Genomic DNA, 16,281 nt, shown 5'->3' on the forward strand with positions numbered 1-16,281 from the left:
TTAATCTCCCACCCCATATCGTTTTCATAAACATTACATAGACATTAAACACAAAACACTTTCTATCATACAGATACAAACAAGAAGACACAATCCAAATCAAAACCATCTACAAAACAGACACTCGAAACACTCACCACAGATACACCACTCACAGAATTACCGGAGGAAGTTACAATAATCGAAACAAAATCAAAAGATGGTCAAGTGAAGAAAATGATAGTTAAAAAGCGAACTATAAAGAAAGTTAAGGGATCGAAAGACGAAATTACGCAAATTCAAACCGTTGAGGAAGACGACAAAGAACCTGTTAGTACAATAACTGTTGAAGAATATGAAAGAATTCCCACAGCCACTGCTACAAGCGACACAATTGAGGAACAACCAGAACAAATCTCAATAATTGAAACAAGAGATAAAGACGGAACATCAAAAAAAACCATTGTCAAGAAACGAGTAATAAAAAAGAAAAAAGGCGCCAAAGATGAGATTACTGAAATTCAAACAGTTGAAGAGGAAGGACAAACTCCTGTTACCACAGTCAAAGTTGAAAGCGTTGAGCATGACTCACAAGATGCCGCTTCAACTGTAGAAGTAGGCCCTGAACAAGTCACCGTTCTAGAGACAGAAACCGACGACGGAGTGTCGAAGAAAACTGTTATTAAGAAACGAACGATCAAAAAGAAGAAAGGACCCAAACAAGAAGTAACGGAAATACAAACTGTTGAAGAAGAGGGAAAGGAACCTATCACAACTGTCACTGTCGAGGAGACAGAAGCGTTGCCAGATGAACAGCCAGAAGAAGCAGTTGCAGTTGAGACACCTGAACAAGTGACTGTACTAGAAACTAAAACTGAAGATGGGAAGACGAAGAAAACTGTAATCAAAAAGCGGATCATCAAAAAGAAAAAAGGGACGAAAGACGAAGTGACTGAAATACAGACTGTCGAAGAGGAAGGACAAGCTCCGGTTACAACAGTGACTGTCGAAGAAACTGAACCTGAACCCGAACAGACAGAAACTACAGTTCAAGAAAGTCCTGAACAAGTCACCGTTCTAGAGACAGAAACCGACGACGGAGTGTCGAAGAAAACTGTTATTAAGAAACGAACGATCAAAAAGAAGAAAGGACCCAAACAAGAAGTGACGGAAATCCAAACTGTTGAAGAAGAGGGAAAGGAACCTATCACAACTGTCACTGTCGAGGAGACAGAAGCGTTGCCAGATGAACAGCCAGAAGAAGCAGTTGCAGTCGAGACACCTGAACAAGTGACTGTACTAGAAACTAAAACTGAAGATGGAAAGACGAAGAAAACTGTAATCAAAAAGCGGATCATCAAAAAGAAAAAGGGGGCGAAAGACGAAGTGACTGAAATACAGACTGTCGAAGAGGAAGGACAGGCCCCAGTTACAACAGTGACTGTCGAAGAAACTGAACCTGAACCCGAAGACACCGAAACCACAGTACAAGAAAGTCCTGAACAAGTCACCGTTCTACAGACAGAAACCGACGGCGGAGTGTCGAAGAAAACTGTTATTAAGAAACGAACGATCAAAAAGAAGAAAGGACCCAAACAAGAAGTGACGGAAATCCAAACTGTTGAAGAAGAGGGAAAGGAACCTATCACAACTGTCACTGTCGAGGAGACAGAAGCGTTGCCAGATGAACAGCCAGAAGAAGCAGTTGCAGTCGAGACACCTGAACAAGTGACTGTACTAGAAACTAAAACTGAAGATGGGAAGACGAAGAAAACTGTAATCAAAAAGCGGATCATCAAAAAGAAAAAGGGGGCGAAAGACGAAGTGACTGAAATACAGACTGTCGAAGAGGAAGGACAAGCTCCGGTTACAACAGTGACTGTCGAAGAAACTGAACCTGAACCCGAAGAGACAGAAACTACAGTTCAAGAAAGTCCTGAACAAGTCACCGTTCTAGAGACAGAAACCGACGACGGAGTGTCGAAGAAAACTGTTATTAAGAAACGAACGATCAAAAAGAAGAAAGGACCCAAACAAGAAGTGACGGAAATCCAAACTGTTGAAGAAGAGGGAAAGGAACCTATCACAACTGTCACTATCGAGGAGACAGAAGCGTTGCCAGATGAACAGCCAGAAGAAGCAGTTGCAGTCGAGACACCTGAACAAGTGACTGTACTAGAAACTAAAACTGAAGATGGGAAGACGAAGAAAACTGTAATCAAAAAGCGGATCATCAAAAAGAAAAAGGGGGCGAAAGACGAAGTGACTGAAATACAGACTGTCGAAGAGGAAGGACAAGCTCCGGTTACAACAGTGACTGTCGAAGAAACTGAACCTGAACCCGAAGAGACAGAAACTACAGTTCAAGAAAGTCCTGAACAAGTCACTGTTCTAGAGACAGAAACCGTCGACGGAGTGTCGAAGAAAACTGTTATTAAGAAACGAACGATCAAAAAGAAGAAAGGACCCAAACAAGAAGTGACGGAAATCCAAACTGTTGAAGAAGAGGGAAAGGAACCTATCACAACTGTCACTGTCGAGGAGACAGAAGCGTTGCCAGATGAACAGCCAGAAGAAGCAGTTGCAGTCGAGACACCTGAACAAGTGACTGTACTAGAAACAAAAGCTGAAGATGGCAAGACGAAGAAAACTGTAATAAAAAAGCGCATCATCAAAAAGAAAAAGGGGCCGAAGGACGAAGTGACTGAAATACAGACTGTCGAAGAGGAAGGACAGGCCCCAGTTACAACAGTGACTGTCGAAGAAACTGAACCTGAACCCGAAGACACCGAAACCACAGTTCAAGAAAGTCCTGAACAAGTCACCGTTCTAGAGACAGAAACAGACGACGGAGTGTCGAAGAAAACTGTCATTAAGAAACGAACGATCAAAAAGAAGAAAGGACCCAAACAAGAAGTGACGGAAATCCAAACTGTTGAAGAAGAGGGAAAGGAACCTATCACAACTGTCACTATCGAGGAGACAGAAGCGTTGCCCGATGAACAGCCAGAAGAAGCGGTTGCAGTCGAGACACCTGAACAAGTGACTGTACTAGAAACAAAAACTGAAGATGGAAAGACTAAGAAAACTGTAATCAAAAAGCGCATCATCAAAAGGAAAAAGGGGCCGAAAGACGAAGTGACTGAAATACAGACTGTCGAAGAGGAAGGACAGGCTCCGGTTACAACAGTGACTGTCGAAGAAACTGAACCTGAACCAGAAGAGACCGAAACCACAGTTCAAGAAAGTCCTGAACAAGTCACAGTTCTAGAGACAGAAACAGATGACGGAGTGTCGAAGAAAACTGTTATTAAGAAACGAACGATCAAAAAGAAGAAAGGACCCAAACAAGAAGTGACAGAAATCCAAACTGTTGAAGAAGAGGGAAAGGAACCTATCACAACTGTCACTGTCGAGGAGACAGAAGCGTTGCCCGATGAACAGCCAGAAGAAGCAGTTGCAGTCGAGACACCTGAACAAGTGACTGTACTAGAAACAAAAACTGAAGATGGAAAGACGAAGAAAACTGTAATCAAAAAGCGGATAATCAAAAAGAAAAAGGGGCCGAAAGACGAGGTGACTGAAATACAAACTGTCGAAGAGGAAGGACAAGCTCCGGTTACAACAGTAACTGTCGAAGAAACTGAACCTGAACCAGAAGAGACCGAAACCACAGTTCAAGAAAGTCCTGAACAAGTCACCGTTCTAGAGACAGAAACCGACGACGGAGTGTCGAAGAAAACTGTTATTAAGAAACGAACGATCAAAAAGAAGAAAGGACCCAAACAAGAAATAACGGAAATCCAAACTGTTGAAGAAGAGGGAAAGGAACCTATCACAACTGTAACTGTCGAGGAGACAGAAGCGTTGCCCGATGAACAGCCAGAAGAAGCGGTTGCAGTCGAGACACCTGAACAAGTGACTGTACTAGAAACAAAAACTGAAGATGGCAAGACTAAGAAAACTGTAATCAAAAAGCGCATCATCAAAAAGAAGAAGGGGCCGAAAGACGAAGTTACTGAAATACAGACTGTCGAAGAGGAAGGACAGGCCCCAGTTACAACAGTGACTGTCGAAGAAACTGAACCTGAACCCGAAGACACCGAAACAACAGTTCAAGAAAGTCCTGAACAAGTCACCGTTCTAGAGACAGAAACCGACGACGGAGTGTCGAAGAAAACTGTTATTAAGAAACGAACAATCAAAAAGAAGAAAGGACCCAAACAAGAAGTGACGGAAATCCAAACTGTTGAAGAAGAGGGAAAGGAACCTATCACAACTGTAACTGTCGAGGAGACAGAAGCGTTGCCCGATGAACAGCCAGAAGAAGCGGTTGCAGTCGAGACACCTGAGCAAGTGACTGTACTAGAAACAAAAACTGAAGATGGCAAGACTAAGAAAACTGTAATCAAAAAGCGCATCATCAAAAAGAAAAAGGGGCCGAAAAACGAAGTAACTGAAATACAGACTGTCGAAGAGGAAGGACAGGCCCCAGTTACAACAGTGACTGTCGAAGAAACTGAACCTGAGCCCGAAGAGACAGAAACTACAGTTCAAGAAAGTCCTGAACAAGTCACCGTTCTAGAGACAGAAACCGACGACGGAGTGTCGAAGAAAACTGTTATTAAGAAACGAACGATCAAAAAGAAGAAAGGACCCAAACAAGAAGTGACAGAAATCCAAACTGTTGAAGAAGAGGGAAAGGAACCTATCACAACTGTCACTGTCGAGGAGACAGAAGCGTTGCCCGATGAACAGCCAGAAGAAGCAGTTGCAGTCGAGACACCTGAACAAGTGACTGTACTAGAAACAAAAACTGAAGATGGAAAGACGAAGAAAACTGTAATCAAAAAGCGGATAATCAAAAAGAAAAAGGGGCCGAAAGACGAGGTGACTGAAATACAAACTGTCGAAGAGGAAGGACAAGCTCCGGTTACAACAGTAACTGTCGAAGAAACTGAACCTGAACCAGAAGAGACCGAAACCACAGTTCAAGAAAGTCCTGAACAAGTCACCGTTCTAGAGACAGAAACCGACGACGGAGTGTCGAAGAAAACTGTTATTAAGAAACGAACGATCAAAAAGAAGAAAGGACCCAAACAAGAAATAACGGAAATCCAAACTGTTGAAGAAGAGGGAAAGGAACCTATCACAACTGTCACTGTCGAGGAGACAGAAGCGTTGCCCGATGAACAGCCAGAAGAAGCAGTTGCAGTCGAGACACCTGAACAAGTGACTGTTCTAGAAACAAAAACTGAAGATGGAAAGACGAAGAAAACTGTAATCAAAAAGCGGATAATCAAAAAGAAAAAGGGACCGAAAGACGAAGTGACTGAAATACAAACTGTCGAAGAGGAAGGACAAGCTCCGGTTACAACAGTGACTGTCGAAGAAACTGAACCTGAACCCGAATACACCGAAACCACAGTTCAAGAAAGTCCTGAACAAGTCACTGTTCTAGAGACAGAAACCGACGACGGAGTGTCGAAGAAAACTGTTATTAAGAAACGAACGATCAAAAAGAAGAAAGGACCCAAACAAGAAGTGACGGAAATCCAAACTGTTGAAGAAGAGGGAAAGAAACCTATCACAACTGTCACTGTCGAGGAGACAGAAGCGTTACCAGATGAACAGACAGAAGAAGCAGTTACAGTCGAGACACCTGAACAAGTAACCGTACTCGAAACGAAAACTGAGGATGGCAAGTCGAAGAAAACTGTAATCAAAAAGCGGATCATCAAAAAGAAAAAGGGGCCGAAAGACGAAGTGACTGAAATACTGACTGTCGAAGAGGAAGGACAAGCTCCGGTTACAACAGTGACTGTCGAAGAAACTGAACCTGAACACGAAGAGACAGAAACTACAGTTCAAGAAAGTCCTGAACAAGTCACCGTTCTAGAGACAGAAACCGACGACGGAGTGTCGAAGAAAACTGTTATTAAGAAACGAACGATCAAAAAGAAGAAAGGACCCAAACAAGAAGTGACGGAAATCCAAACTGTTGAAGAAGAGGGAAAAGAACCTATCACAACTGTAACTGTCGAGGAGACAGAAGCGTTGCCCGATGAACAGCCAGAAGAAGCGGTTGCAGTCGAGACACCTGAGCAAGTGACTGTACTAGAAACAAAAACTGAAGATGGCAAGACTAAGAAAACTGTAATCAAAAAGCGCATCATCAAAAAGAAAAAGGGGCCGAAAAACGAAGTAACTGAAATACAGACTGTCGAAGAGGAAGGACAGGCCCCAGTTACAACAGTGACTGTCGAAGAAACTGAACCTGAGCCCGAAGAGACAGAAACTACAGTTCAAGAAAGTCCTGAACAAGTCACCGTTCTAGAGACAGAAACCGACGACGGAGTGTCGAAGAAAACTGTTATTAAGAAACGAACGATCAAAAAGAAGAAAGGACCCAAACAAGAAGTGATGGAAATCCAAACTGTTGAAGAAGAGGGAAAAGAACCTATCACAACTGTAACTGTCGAGGAGACAGAAGCGTTGCCCGATGAACAGCCAGAAGAAGCGGTTGCAGTCGAGACACCTGAACAAGTGACTGTACTAGAAACAAAAACTGAAGATGGCAAGACTAAGAAAACTGTAATCAAAAAGCGCATCATCAAAAAGAAGAAGGGGCCGAAAGACGAAGTGACTGAAATACAAACTGTCGAAGAGGAAGGACAAGCTCCGGTTACAACAGTGACTGTCGAAGAAACTGAACCTGAACCAGAAGAGACCGAAACCACAGTTCAAGAAAGTCCTGAACAAGTCACAGTTCTAGAGACAGAAACAGATGACGGAGTGTCGAAGAAAACTGTTATTAAGAAACGAACGATCAAAAAGAAGAAAGGACCCAAACAAGAAATAACGGAAATCCAAACTGTTGAAGAAGAGGGAAAGGAACCTATCACAACTGTCACTGTCGAGGAGACAGAAGCGTTGCCCGATGAACAGCCAGAAGAATCAGTTGCAGTCGAGACACCTGAACAAGTGACTGTTCTAGAAACAAAAACGGAAGATGGAAAGACGAAGAAAACTGTAATCAAAAAGCGCATCATCAAAAAGAAGAAGGGGCCGAAAGACGAGGTGACTGAAATACAAACTGTCGAAGAGGAAGGACAAGCTCCGGTTACAACAGTAACTGTCGAAGAAACTGAACCTGAACCAGAAGAGACCGAAACCACAGTTCAAGAAAGTCCTGAACAAGTCACAGTTCTAGAGACAGAAACAGATGACGGAGTGTCGAAGAAAACTGTTATTAAGAAACGAACGATCAAAAAGAAGAAAGGACCCCAACAGGAAATAACGGAAATCCAAACTGTTGAAGAAGATGGAAAAGAACCTATCACAACTGTCACTGTAGAGGAGACAGAAGCGTTGCCTGATGAACACCCAGAAGAAGCAGTTGCAGTCGAGACACCTGAACAAGTGACTGTACTCGAAACAAAAACTGAAGATGGAAAGACGAAGAAAACTGTAATCAAAAAGCGGATAATCAAAAAGAAAAAGGGGCCGAAAGACGAGGTGACTGAAATACAAACTGTCGAAGAGGAAGGACAAGCTCCGGTTACAACAGTGACTGTCGAAGAAACTGAACCTGAACCAGAAGAGACCGAAACCACAGTTCAAGAAAGTCCTGAACAAGTCACAGTTCTAGAGACAGAAACAGATGACGGAGTGTCGAAGAAAACTGTTATTAGGAAACGAACGATCAAAAAGAAGAAAGGACCCAAACAAGAAATAACGGAAATCCAAACTGTTGAAGAAGAGGGAAAGGAACCTATCACAACTGTCACTGTCGAGGAGACAGAAGCGTTGCCCGATGAACAGCCAGAAGAAGCAGTTGCAGTCGAGACACCTGAACAAGTGACTGTACTAGAAACAAAAACTGAAGATGGAAAGACGAAGAAAACTGTAATCAAAAAGAGGATAATCAAAAAGAAAAAGGGGCCGAAAGACGAGGTGACTGAAATACAAACTGTCGAAGAGGAAGGACAAGCTCCGGTTACAACAGTAACTGTCGAAGAAACTGAACCTGAACCAGAAGAGACCGAAACCACAGTTCAAGAAAGTCCTGAACAAGTCACAGTTCTAGAGACAGAAACAGATGACGGAGTGTCGAAGAAAACTGTTATTAAGAAACGAACGATCAAAAAGAAGAAAGGACCCAAACAAGAAATAACGGAAATCCAAACTGTTGAAGAAGAGGGAAAGGAACCTATCACAACTGTCACTGTCGAGGGGACAGAAGCGTTGCCCGATGAACAGACAGAAGAAGCAGTTGCAGTCGAGACACCTGAACAAGTGACTGTACTAGAAACAAAAACTGAAGATGGAAAGACGAAGAAAACTGTAATCAAAAAGCGCATCATCAAAAAGAAGAAGGGGCCGAAAGACGAGGTGACTGAAATACAAACTGTCGAAGAGGAAGGACAAGCTCCGGTTACAACAGTAACTGTCGAAGAAACTGAACCTGAACCAGAAGAGACCGAAACCACAGTTCAAGAAAGTCCTGAACAAGTCACAGTTCTAGAGACAGAAACAGATGACGGAGTGTCGAAGAAAACTGTTATTAAGAAACGAACGATCAAAAAGAAGAAAGGACCCAAACAAGAAATAACGGAAATCCAAACTGTTGAAGAAGAGGGAAAGGAACCTATCACAACTGTCACTGTCGAGGAGACAGAAGCGTTGCCCGATGAACAGCCAGAAGAAGCAGTTGCAGTCGAGACACCTGAACAAGTGACTGTACTAGAAACAAAAACTGAAGATGGAAAGACGAAGAAAACTGTAATCAAAAAGCGGATAATCAAAAAGAAAAAGGGGCCGAAAGACGAGGTGACTGAAATACAAACTGTCGAAGAGGAAGGACAAGCTCCGGTTACAACAGTGACTGTCGAAGAAACTGAACCTGAACCAGAAGAGACCGAAACCACAGTTCAAGAAAGTCCTGAACAAGTCACAGTTCTAGAGACAGAAACAGATGACGGAGTGTCGAAGAAAACTGTTATTAAGAAACGAACGATCAAAAAGAAGAAAGGACCCAAACAAGAAATAACGGAAATCCAAACTGTTGAAGAAGAGGGAAAGGAACCTATCACAACTGTCACTGTCGAGGAGACAGAAGCGTTGCCCGATGAACAGCCAGAAGAAGCAGTTGCAGTCGAGACACCTGAACAAGTGACTGTTATAGAAACAAAAACTGAAGATGGAAAGACGAAGAAAACTGTAATCAAAAAGCGGATAATCAAAAAGAAAAAGGGGCCGAAAGACGAAGTGACTGAAATACAAACTGTCGAAGAGGAAGGACAGGCCCCAGTTACAACAGTGACTATCGAAGAAACTGAACCTGAACCCGAAGACACCGAAACTACAGTTCAAGAAAGTCCTGAACAAATCACAGATAAGAAAGTGTCGAAAAGAACTGTTATTAAGAAACGTGTTATTAAGAAAAGAAAAGGTACAGAAGAGGAAGCACCTGTAATTGAAACAGTGGAAGAAGATGAACAGAAGCCTGTGGCAGTAATAACGGTCTCAGATAATGATGCAATTCAAGAAACGTTAACTATTACAGAAATTAGCGACAATGTCGATCAGACGCCAATTAAAAAGGGAAAGGGTAAAAAGAAAACAAAGGTTTTTTCAACCGACATTGAGGAAATAGGTAAGGAAGACACATTATTTACAAACAATCAAGAGAATCATCCCAAAACTCCAAATATCGAGTCGGGATCAGACACAAATATTTCTCTTATTATACTTAGTTCGGAAATGAAAACGCATGCCTTAGGTGATAAGTTGAACGATGTAAATATGCCTAACACAAGCAATGAAGTTGATAACCGAATTGCTTCCTGTAATACTGATGACGATAATGAAATTCATGAATCTCCAGAAGAAACTTCACCAATCGACGACGATTCTGAAATTCATGAATCTCCAGAAGAAGTGACTGTACTAGAAACACAGACACCTGACGGAGTTAAGAAAACAATCGTAAAGAAAAGAGTGATTAAGAAGAAGAAAGGTCCGAAAACAGAGGTTACGGAAATTCAAACTGTACAGGAGGATGATAAACCAACTGTCACGACTGTTGATGTTAAAGAAATTGAAACTTCACCAATCGACGTTGATACTGAAATTCATGAATCTCCAGAAGAAGTGACTGTACTAGAAACACAGACACCTGACGGAGTTAAGAAAACAATCGTAAAGAAAAGAGTGATTAAGAAGAAGAAAGGTCGGAAAACAGAGGTTACGGAAATTCAAACTGTACAGGAGGATGATAAACCAACTGTCACGACTGTTGATGTTAAAGAAATTGAAACTTCACCAATCGATGACGATTCTGAAATTCATGAATCTCCAGAAGAAGTGACTGTACTAGAAACGCAAACACCTGATGGAGTTAAGAAAACGATCGTAAGGAAAAGAGTGATTAAGAAGAAGAAAGGTCCGAAAACAGAGGTTACGGAAATTCAAACTGTACAGGAGGATGATAAACCAACTGTCACGACTGTTGATGTTAAAGAAATTGAAACTTCACCAATCGATGACGATTCTGAAATTCATGAATCTCCAGAAGAAGTGACTGTACTAGAAACGCAAACACCTGATGGAGTTAAGAAAACAATCGTAAAGAAAAGAGTGATTAAGAAGAAGAAAGGTCCAAAGACAGAGGTTACGGAAATTCAAACTGTACAAGAGGATGATAAACCAACTGTCACGACTGTTGATGTTAAAGAAATTGAAACTTCACCAATCTACGATGATAGTGAAATTCATGAATCTCCAGAAGAAGTGACTGTACTAGAAACGCAAACACCTGACGGAGTTAAAAAAACAATCGTAAAGAAAAGAGTGATTAAGAAGAAGAGAGGTCCAAAGACAGAGGTTACGGAAATTCAAACTGTGCAGGAGGATGATAAACCAACTGTCACGACTGTTGATGTTAAAGAAATTGAAACTGCACCAATCGATGACGATTCTGAAATTCATGAATCTCCAGAAGAAGTGACTGTTATAGAAACGCAAACACCTGACGGAGTTAAGAAAACCATCGTAAAGAAAAGAGTGATTAAGAAGAAGAAAGGTCCAAAGACAGAGGTTACGGAAATTCAAACTGTGCAGGAGGATGATAAACCAACTGTCACGACTGTTGATGTTAAAGAAATTCAAACTTCACCAATTGACGATGATAGTGAAATTCATGAATCTCCAGAGGAAGTGACTGTACTAGAAACGCAAACACCTGACGGAGTTAAGAAAACAATCGTGAAGAAAAGAGTGATTAAGAAGAAGAAAGGTCGGAAGACAGAGGTTACGGAAATTCAAACTGTACAGGAGGATGATAAACCAACTGTCACGACTGTTGATGTTAAGGAAATTGAAACTTCACCAGTCGACGACGATTCTGAAATTCATGAATCTCCAGAAGAAGTGACTGTTCTAGAAACGCAAACACCAGACGGAGTTAAGAAAACAATCGTAAAGAAAAGAGTGATTAAGAAGAAGAAAGGTCCGAAAACAGAGGTTACGGAAATTCAAACTGTACAGGAGGATGATAAACCAACTGTCACGACTGTTGATGTTAAGGAAATTGAAACTTCACCACTCGACGACGATTCTGAAATTCATGAATCTCCAGAGGAAGTGACTGTACTAGAAACGCAAACACCTGACGGAGTTAAGAAAACAATCGTGAAGAAAAGAGTGATTAAGAAGAAGCAAGGTCGGAAGACAGAGGTTACGGAAATTCAAACTGTACAGGAGGATGATAAACCAACTGTCACGACTGTTGATGTTAAGGAAATTGAAACTTCACCAGTCGACGACGATTCTGAAATTCATGAATCTCCAGAAGAAGTGACTGTTCTAGAAACGCAAACACCAGACGGAGTTAAGAAAACAATCGTAAAGAAAAGAGTGATTAAGAAGAAGAAAGGTCCGAAAACAGAGGTTACGGAAATTCAAACTGTACAGGAGGATGATAAACCAACTGTCACGACTGTTGATGTTAAAGAAATTGAAACTTCACAAATTGACGACGATTCTGAAATTCATGAATCTCCAGAAGAAGTGACTGTTATAGAAACGCAAACACCAGACGGAGTTAAGAAAACAATCGTAAAGAAAAGAGTCATTAAGAAGAAGAAAGGTCCAAAGACAGAGGTTACGGAAATTCAAACTGTACAGGAGGATGATAAACCAACTGTCACGACTGTTGATGTTAAGGAAATTGAAACTTCACCACTCGACGACGATTCTGAAATTCATGAATCTCCAGAGGAAGTGACTGTACTAGAAACGCAAACACCTGACGGAGTTAAGAAAACAATCGTGAAGAAAAGAGTGATTAAGAAGAAGAAAGGTCGGAAGACAGAGGTTACGGAAATTCAAACTGTGCAAGAGGATGATAAACCAACTGTCACGACTGTTGATGTTAAAGAAATTCAAACTTCACCAATTGACGATGATAGTGAAATTCATGAATCTCCAGAAGAAGTGACTGTACTAGAAACGCAAACACCAGACGGAGTTAAGAAAACAATCGTAAAGAAAAGAGTGATTAAGAAGAAAAAAGGTCCAAAGACAGATGTTACGGAAATTCAAACTGTGCAGGAGGATGATAAACCGACTGTCACGACTGTTGATGTTAAAGAAATGGAAACTTCACCAATTGACGATGATAGTGAAATTCATGAATCTCCAGAAGAAGTGACTGTACTAGAAACGCAAACACCTGACGGAGTTAAGAAAACAATCGTAAAGAAAAGAGTGATTAAGAAGAAGAAAGGTCCAAAGACAGAGGTTACGGAAATTCAAACTGTGCAGGAGGATGATAAACCAACTGTCACTACTGTTGATGTTAAAGAAATTGAAACTTCACCAATTGACGATGATAGTGAAATTCATGAATCTCCAGAAGAAGTGACTGTACTAGAAACGCAAACACCAGACGGAGTTAAGAAAACAATCGTAAAGAAAAGAGTGATTAAGAAGAAGAAAGGTCCAAAGACAGAGGTTACGGAAATTCAAACTGTGCAGGAGGATGATAAACCGACTGTCACGACTGTTGATGTTAAAGAAATGGAAACTTCACCAATTGACGATGATAGTGAAATTTATGAATCTCCAGAAGAAGTGACTGTACTAGAAACGCAAACACCTGACGGAGTTAAGAAAACAATCGTAAAGAAAAGAGTGATTAAGAAGAAGAAAGGTCCAAAGACAGAGGTTACGGAAATTCAAACTGTGCAGGAGGATGAAAAACCAACTGTCACTACTGTTGATGTTAAAGAAATTGAAACTTCACCAATTGACGATGATAGTGAAATTCATGAATCTCCAGAAGAAGTGACTGTACTAGAAACGCAAACACCAGACGGAGTTAAGAAAACAATCGTAAAGAAAAGAGTGATTAAGAAGAAGAAAGGTCCAAAGACAGAGGTTACGGAAATTCAAACTGTGCAGGAGGATGATAAACCGACTGTCACGACTGTTGATGTTAAAGAAATGGAAACTTCACCAATTGACGATGATAGTGAAATTTATGAATCTCCAGAAGAAGTGACTGTACTAGAAACGCAAACACCTGACGGAGTTAAGAAAACAATCGTAAAGAAAAGAGTAATTAAGAAGAAGAAAGGTCCAAAGACAGAGGTTACGGAAATTCAAACTGTGCAGGAGGATGATAAACCAACTGTCACTACTGTTGATGTTAAAGAAATTGAAACTTCACCAATCGTCGACGAGACTGAAATTCATGAATCTCCAGAAGAAGTGACTGTACTAGAAACGCAAACACCTGACGGAGTTAAGAAAACAATCGTAAAGAAAAGAGTAATTAAGAAGAAGAAAGGTCCAAAGACAGAGGTTACGGAAATTCAAACTGTGCAGGAGGATGATAAACCGACTGTCACTACTGTTGATGTTAAAGAAATTGAAACTTCACCAATCGTCGACGAGACTGAAATTCATGAATCTCCAGAAGAAGTGACTGTACTAGAAACGCAAACACCTGACGGAGTTAAGAAAACAATCGTAAAGAAAAGAGTAATTAAGAAGAAGAAAGGTCCAAAGACAGAGGTTACGGAAATTCAAACTGTGCAGGAGGATGATAAACCAACTGTCACTACTGTTGATGTTAAAGAAATTGAAACTTCACCAATCGTCGACGAGACTGAAATTCATGAATCTCCAGAAGAAGTGACTGTACTAGAAACGCAAACACCAGACGGAGTTAAGAAAACAATCGTAAAGAAAAGAGTGATTATGAAGAAGAAAGGTCCGAAAACAGAGGTTACGGAAATTCAAACTGTACAGGAGGATGATAAACCAACTGTCACGACTGTTGATGTTAAGGAAATTGAAACTTCACCAATCTACGATGATAGTGAAATTCATGAATCTCCAGAAGAAGTGACTGTACTAGAAACGCAAACACCAGACGGAGTTAAGAAAACAATCGTAAAGAAAAGAGTGATTATGAAGAAGAAAGGTCCGAAAACAGAGGTTACGGAAATTCAAACTGTACAGGAGGATGATAAACCAACTGTCACGACTGTTGATGTTAAGGAAATTGAAACTTCACCAATCTACGATGATAGTGAAATTCATGAATCTCCAGAAGAAGTGACTGTACTAGAAACACAGACACCTGACGGAGTTAAGAAAACAATCGTAAAGAAAAGAGTGATTAAGAAGAAGAAAGGTCCAAAGACAGAGGTTACGGAAATTCAAACTGTGCAGGAGGATGGTAAACCAACTGTCACGACTGTTGATGTTAAAGAAATTGAAACTTCAACAATCGATGATAATGAAATTCATGAATCTCCAGAAGATGTGACTGTACTAAAAACGCAAACACCTGACGGAGTGAAAGCAACAACCGAAGATAAAATAATGGAAATCAACTCAAAGATTAAACCTAAAAAGAAACCGAAAATTGTTAAAGTATTACCTGACGAAAAAATTGAGCAAAGTTCAATTGCGGTTGAGGAACTTCCTCAACAACAGATAGTTGCAGAAATAGAGGATGATAATCAACAGATACACAAAATTGTTATAAGCAAGCGTGTAATACGTCGTAAACAAGGATCTGTTGAAAATCAAACTGAAATACAAACAGTTGAAGAGGAGGGAAAAGAACCATTTACAATAGTTGAAATAGGCGATGTTCCAGAAAGCCCATCTGTTGTTGAGCTACCAGAAATAGTAAGCATAAACGAAAATGAAACAATTATCACAACTAAAAGACGTGTTATTAGGAAGAGAAAAGATTCTAAACCTGAAATAACAGAAATAGAAACTATTGAGGAAGACGGAAAAGAACCAGTTGTAAATGTTACTATTGGCGAAATCGAGACTTCAATTGACGAGGAAAGCATTCCCATTGTAGAGCTACCAGAGCAAATTGCGTATGTCAACATTGGTTCTAGTGATGGCAAATCCAAAGAACTTGTAATTAAAAAGAGAGTACTCAAAAAGACAAAGGGACCTAAAGATGAAATCACAGAAATACAGTCTATTCAAGAAGAAGGCAGAGAGTCAAAGATACAGGTATCAGTGGAAGAAAAAGATAGAAACGAATATGAAATTCCGATTATTGTTGAGGAAATACCAGAACTAGTATTTGTTGTGACAATAGAGACAGATCAGGGAGAAACCAAAGAAACTGTAGTGAAAAAACGCGTTATTAAAAAGAAACGAGGTGCTAAAAACGAATTTACCGAAATACAAACGATTGAGGAATCGGGCAAGCTGCCAATAACTACTGTCATTGTAACAGATGATGAGAATTACGACGAAAATTTGATTGATATATCAAAATTGCCAGAATACATAGAATTTACACATACATCACTCACAGAAAACACACCAACCCACGAACACTCTGAACAAATTACACTTATAGAAGACGATGGTAAGATATTTTCACCAAATCTCACACTAAAAACTCACAATATTAGCTTTAAGGGTTGCACTGCAATAAAAATATTGATAATATTATTACAAGCTCTGAGCAAAAAAATGTTTTTTATAAGCAAAAAGTCTAAACTGGCATTATAAACTTCTTTTAGTGGATGATACAACTGAAGACGATAAACCAAGTTCCGAATTCATAACAACATTTGAAACAACTACAGAGAATGGAAAGACAGTTATAAAAACAAAAAACAAGAAAATTACACACAAAGACAATTTTGTAGTTGAAGAGGTTTTAAGTGAAGAAGATATATCGCCGTCGAATGACGAACAACATGACGTTCAAATAGTTGAAGTTGTTGATGAGGATATTCCAGAAGG

General features: G+C 40.4%; 1 protein-coding gene across 15 annotated transcripts in view; it reads left to right on the forward strand.

Annotated features, from left to right (window-relative positions):
• The window catches only part of LOC119073729 (titin), a 104,658-nt gene that overhangs the window by 57,388 nt on the left and 30,989 nt on the right, over positions 1–16,281 (forward strand). For 13 of the 15 annotated variants that reach the window (XM_037179362.1, XM_037179361.1, XM_037179347.1 and 10 more), the window contains 2 exons: positions 74–9,637; positions 16,056–16,280. In XM_037179362.1, coding sequence (XP_037035257.1) covers positions 74–9,637; positions 16,056–16,280 — 9,789 coding nt within the window. The remainder of the gene's footprint in view (positions 1–73; positions 9,638–16,055; position 16,281) is intronic. The other 2 variants (XM_037179350.1, XM_037179360.1) reach the window with 2 other exon arrangements.

The sequence above is a fragment of the Bradysia coprophila genome, unplaced genomic scaffold (genome assembly GCF_014529535.1).
Source record: "Bradysia coprophila strain Holo2 unplaced genomic scaffold, BU_Bcop_v1 contig_138, whole genome shotgun sequence".
In the NCBI taxonomy this organism is placed as follows: domain Eukaryota; kingdom Metazoa; phylum Arthropoda; class Insecta; order Diptera; family Sciaridae; genus Bradysia; species Bradysia coprophila.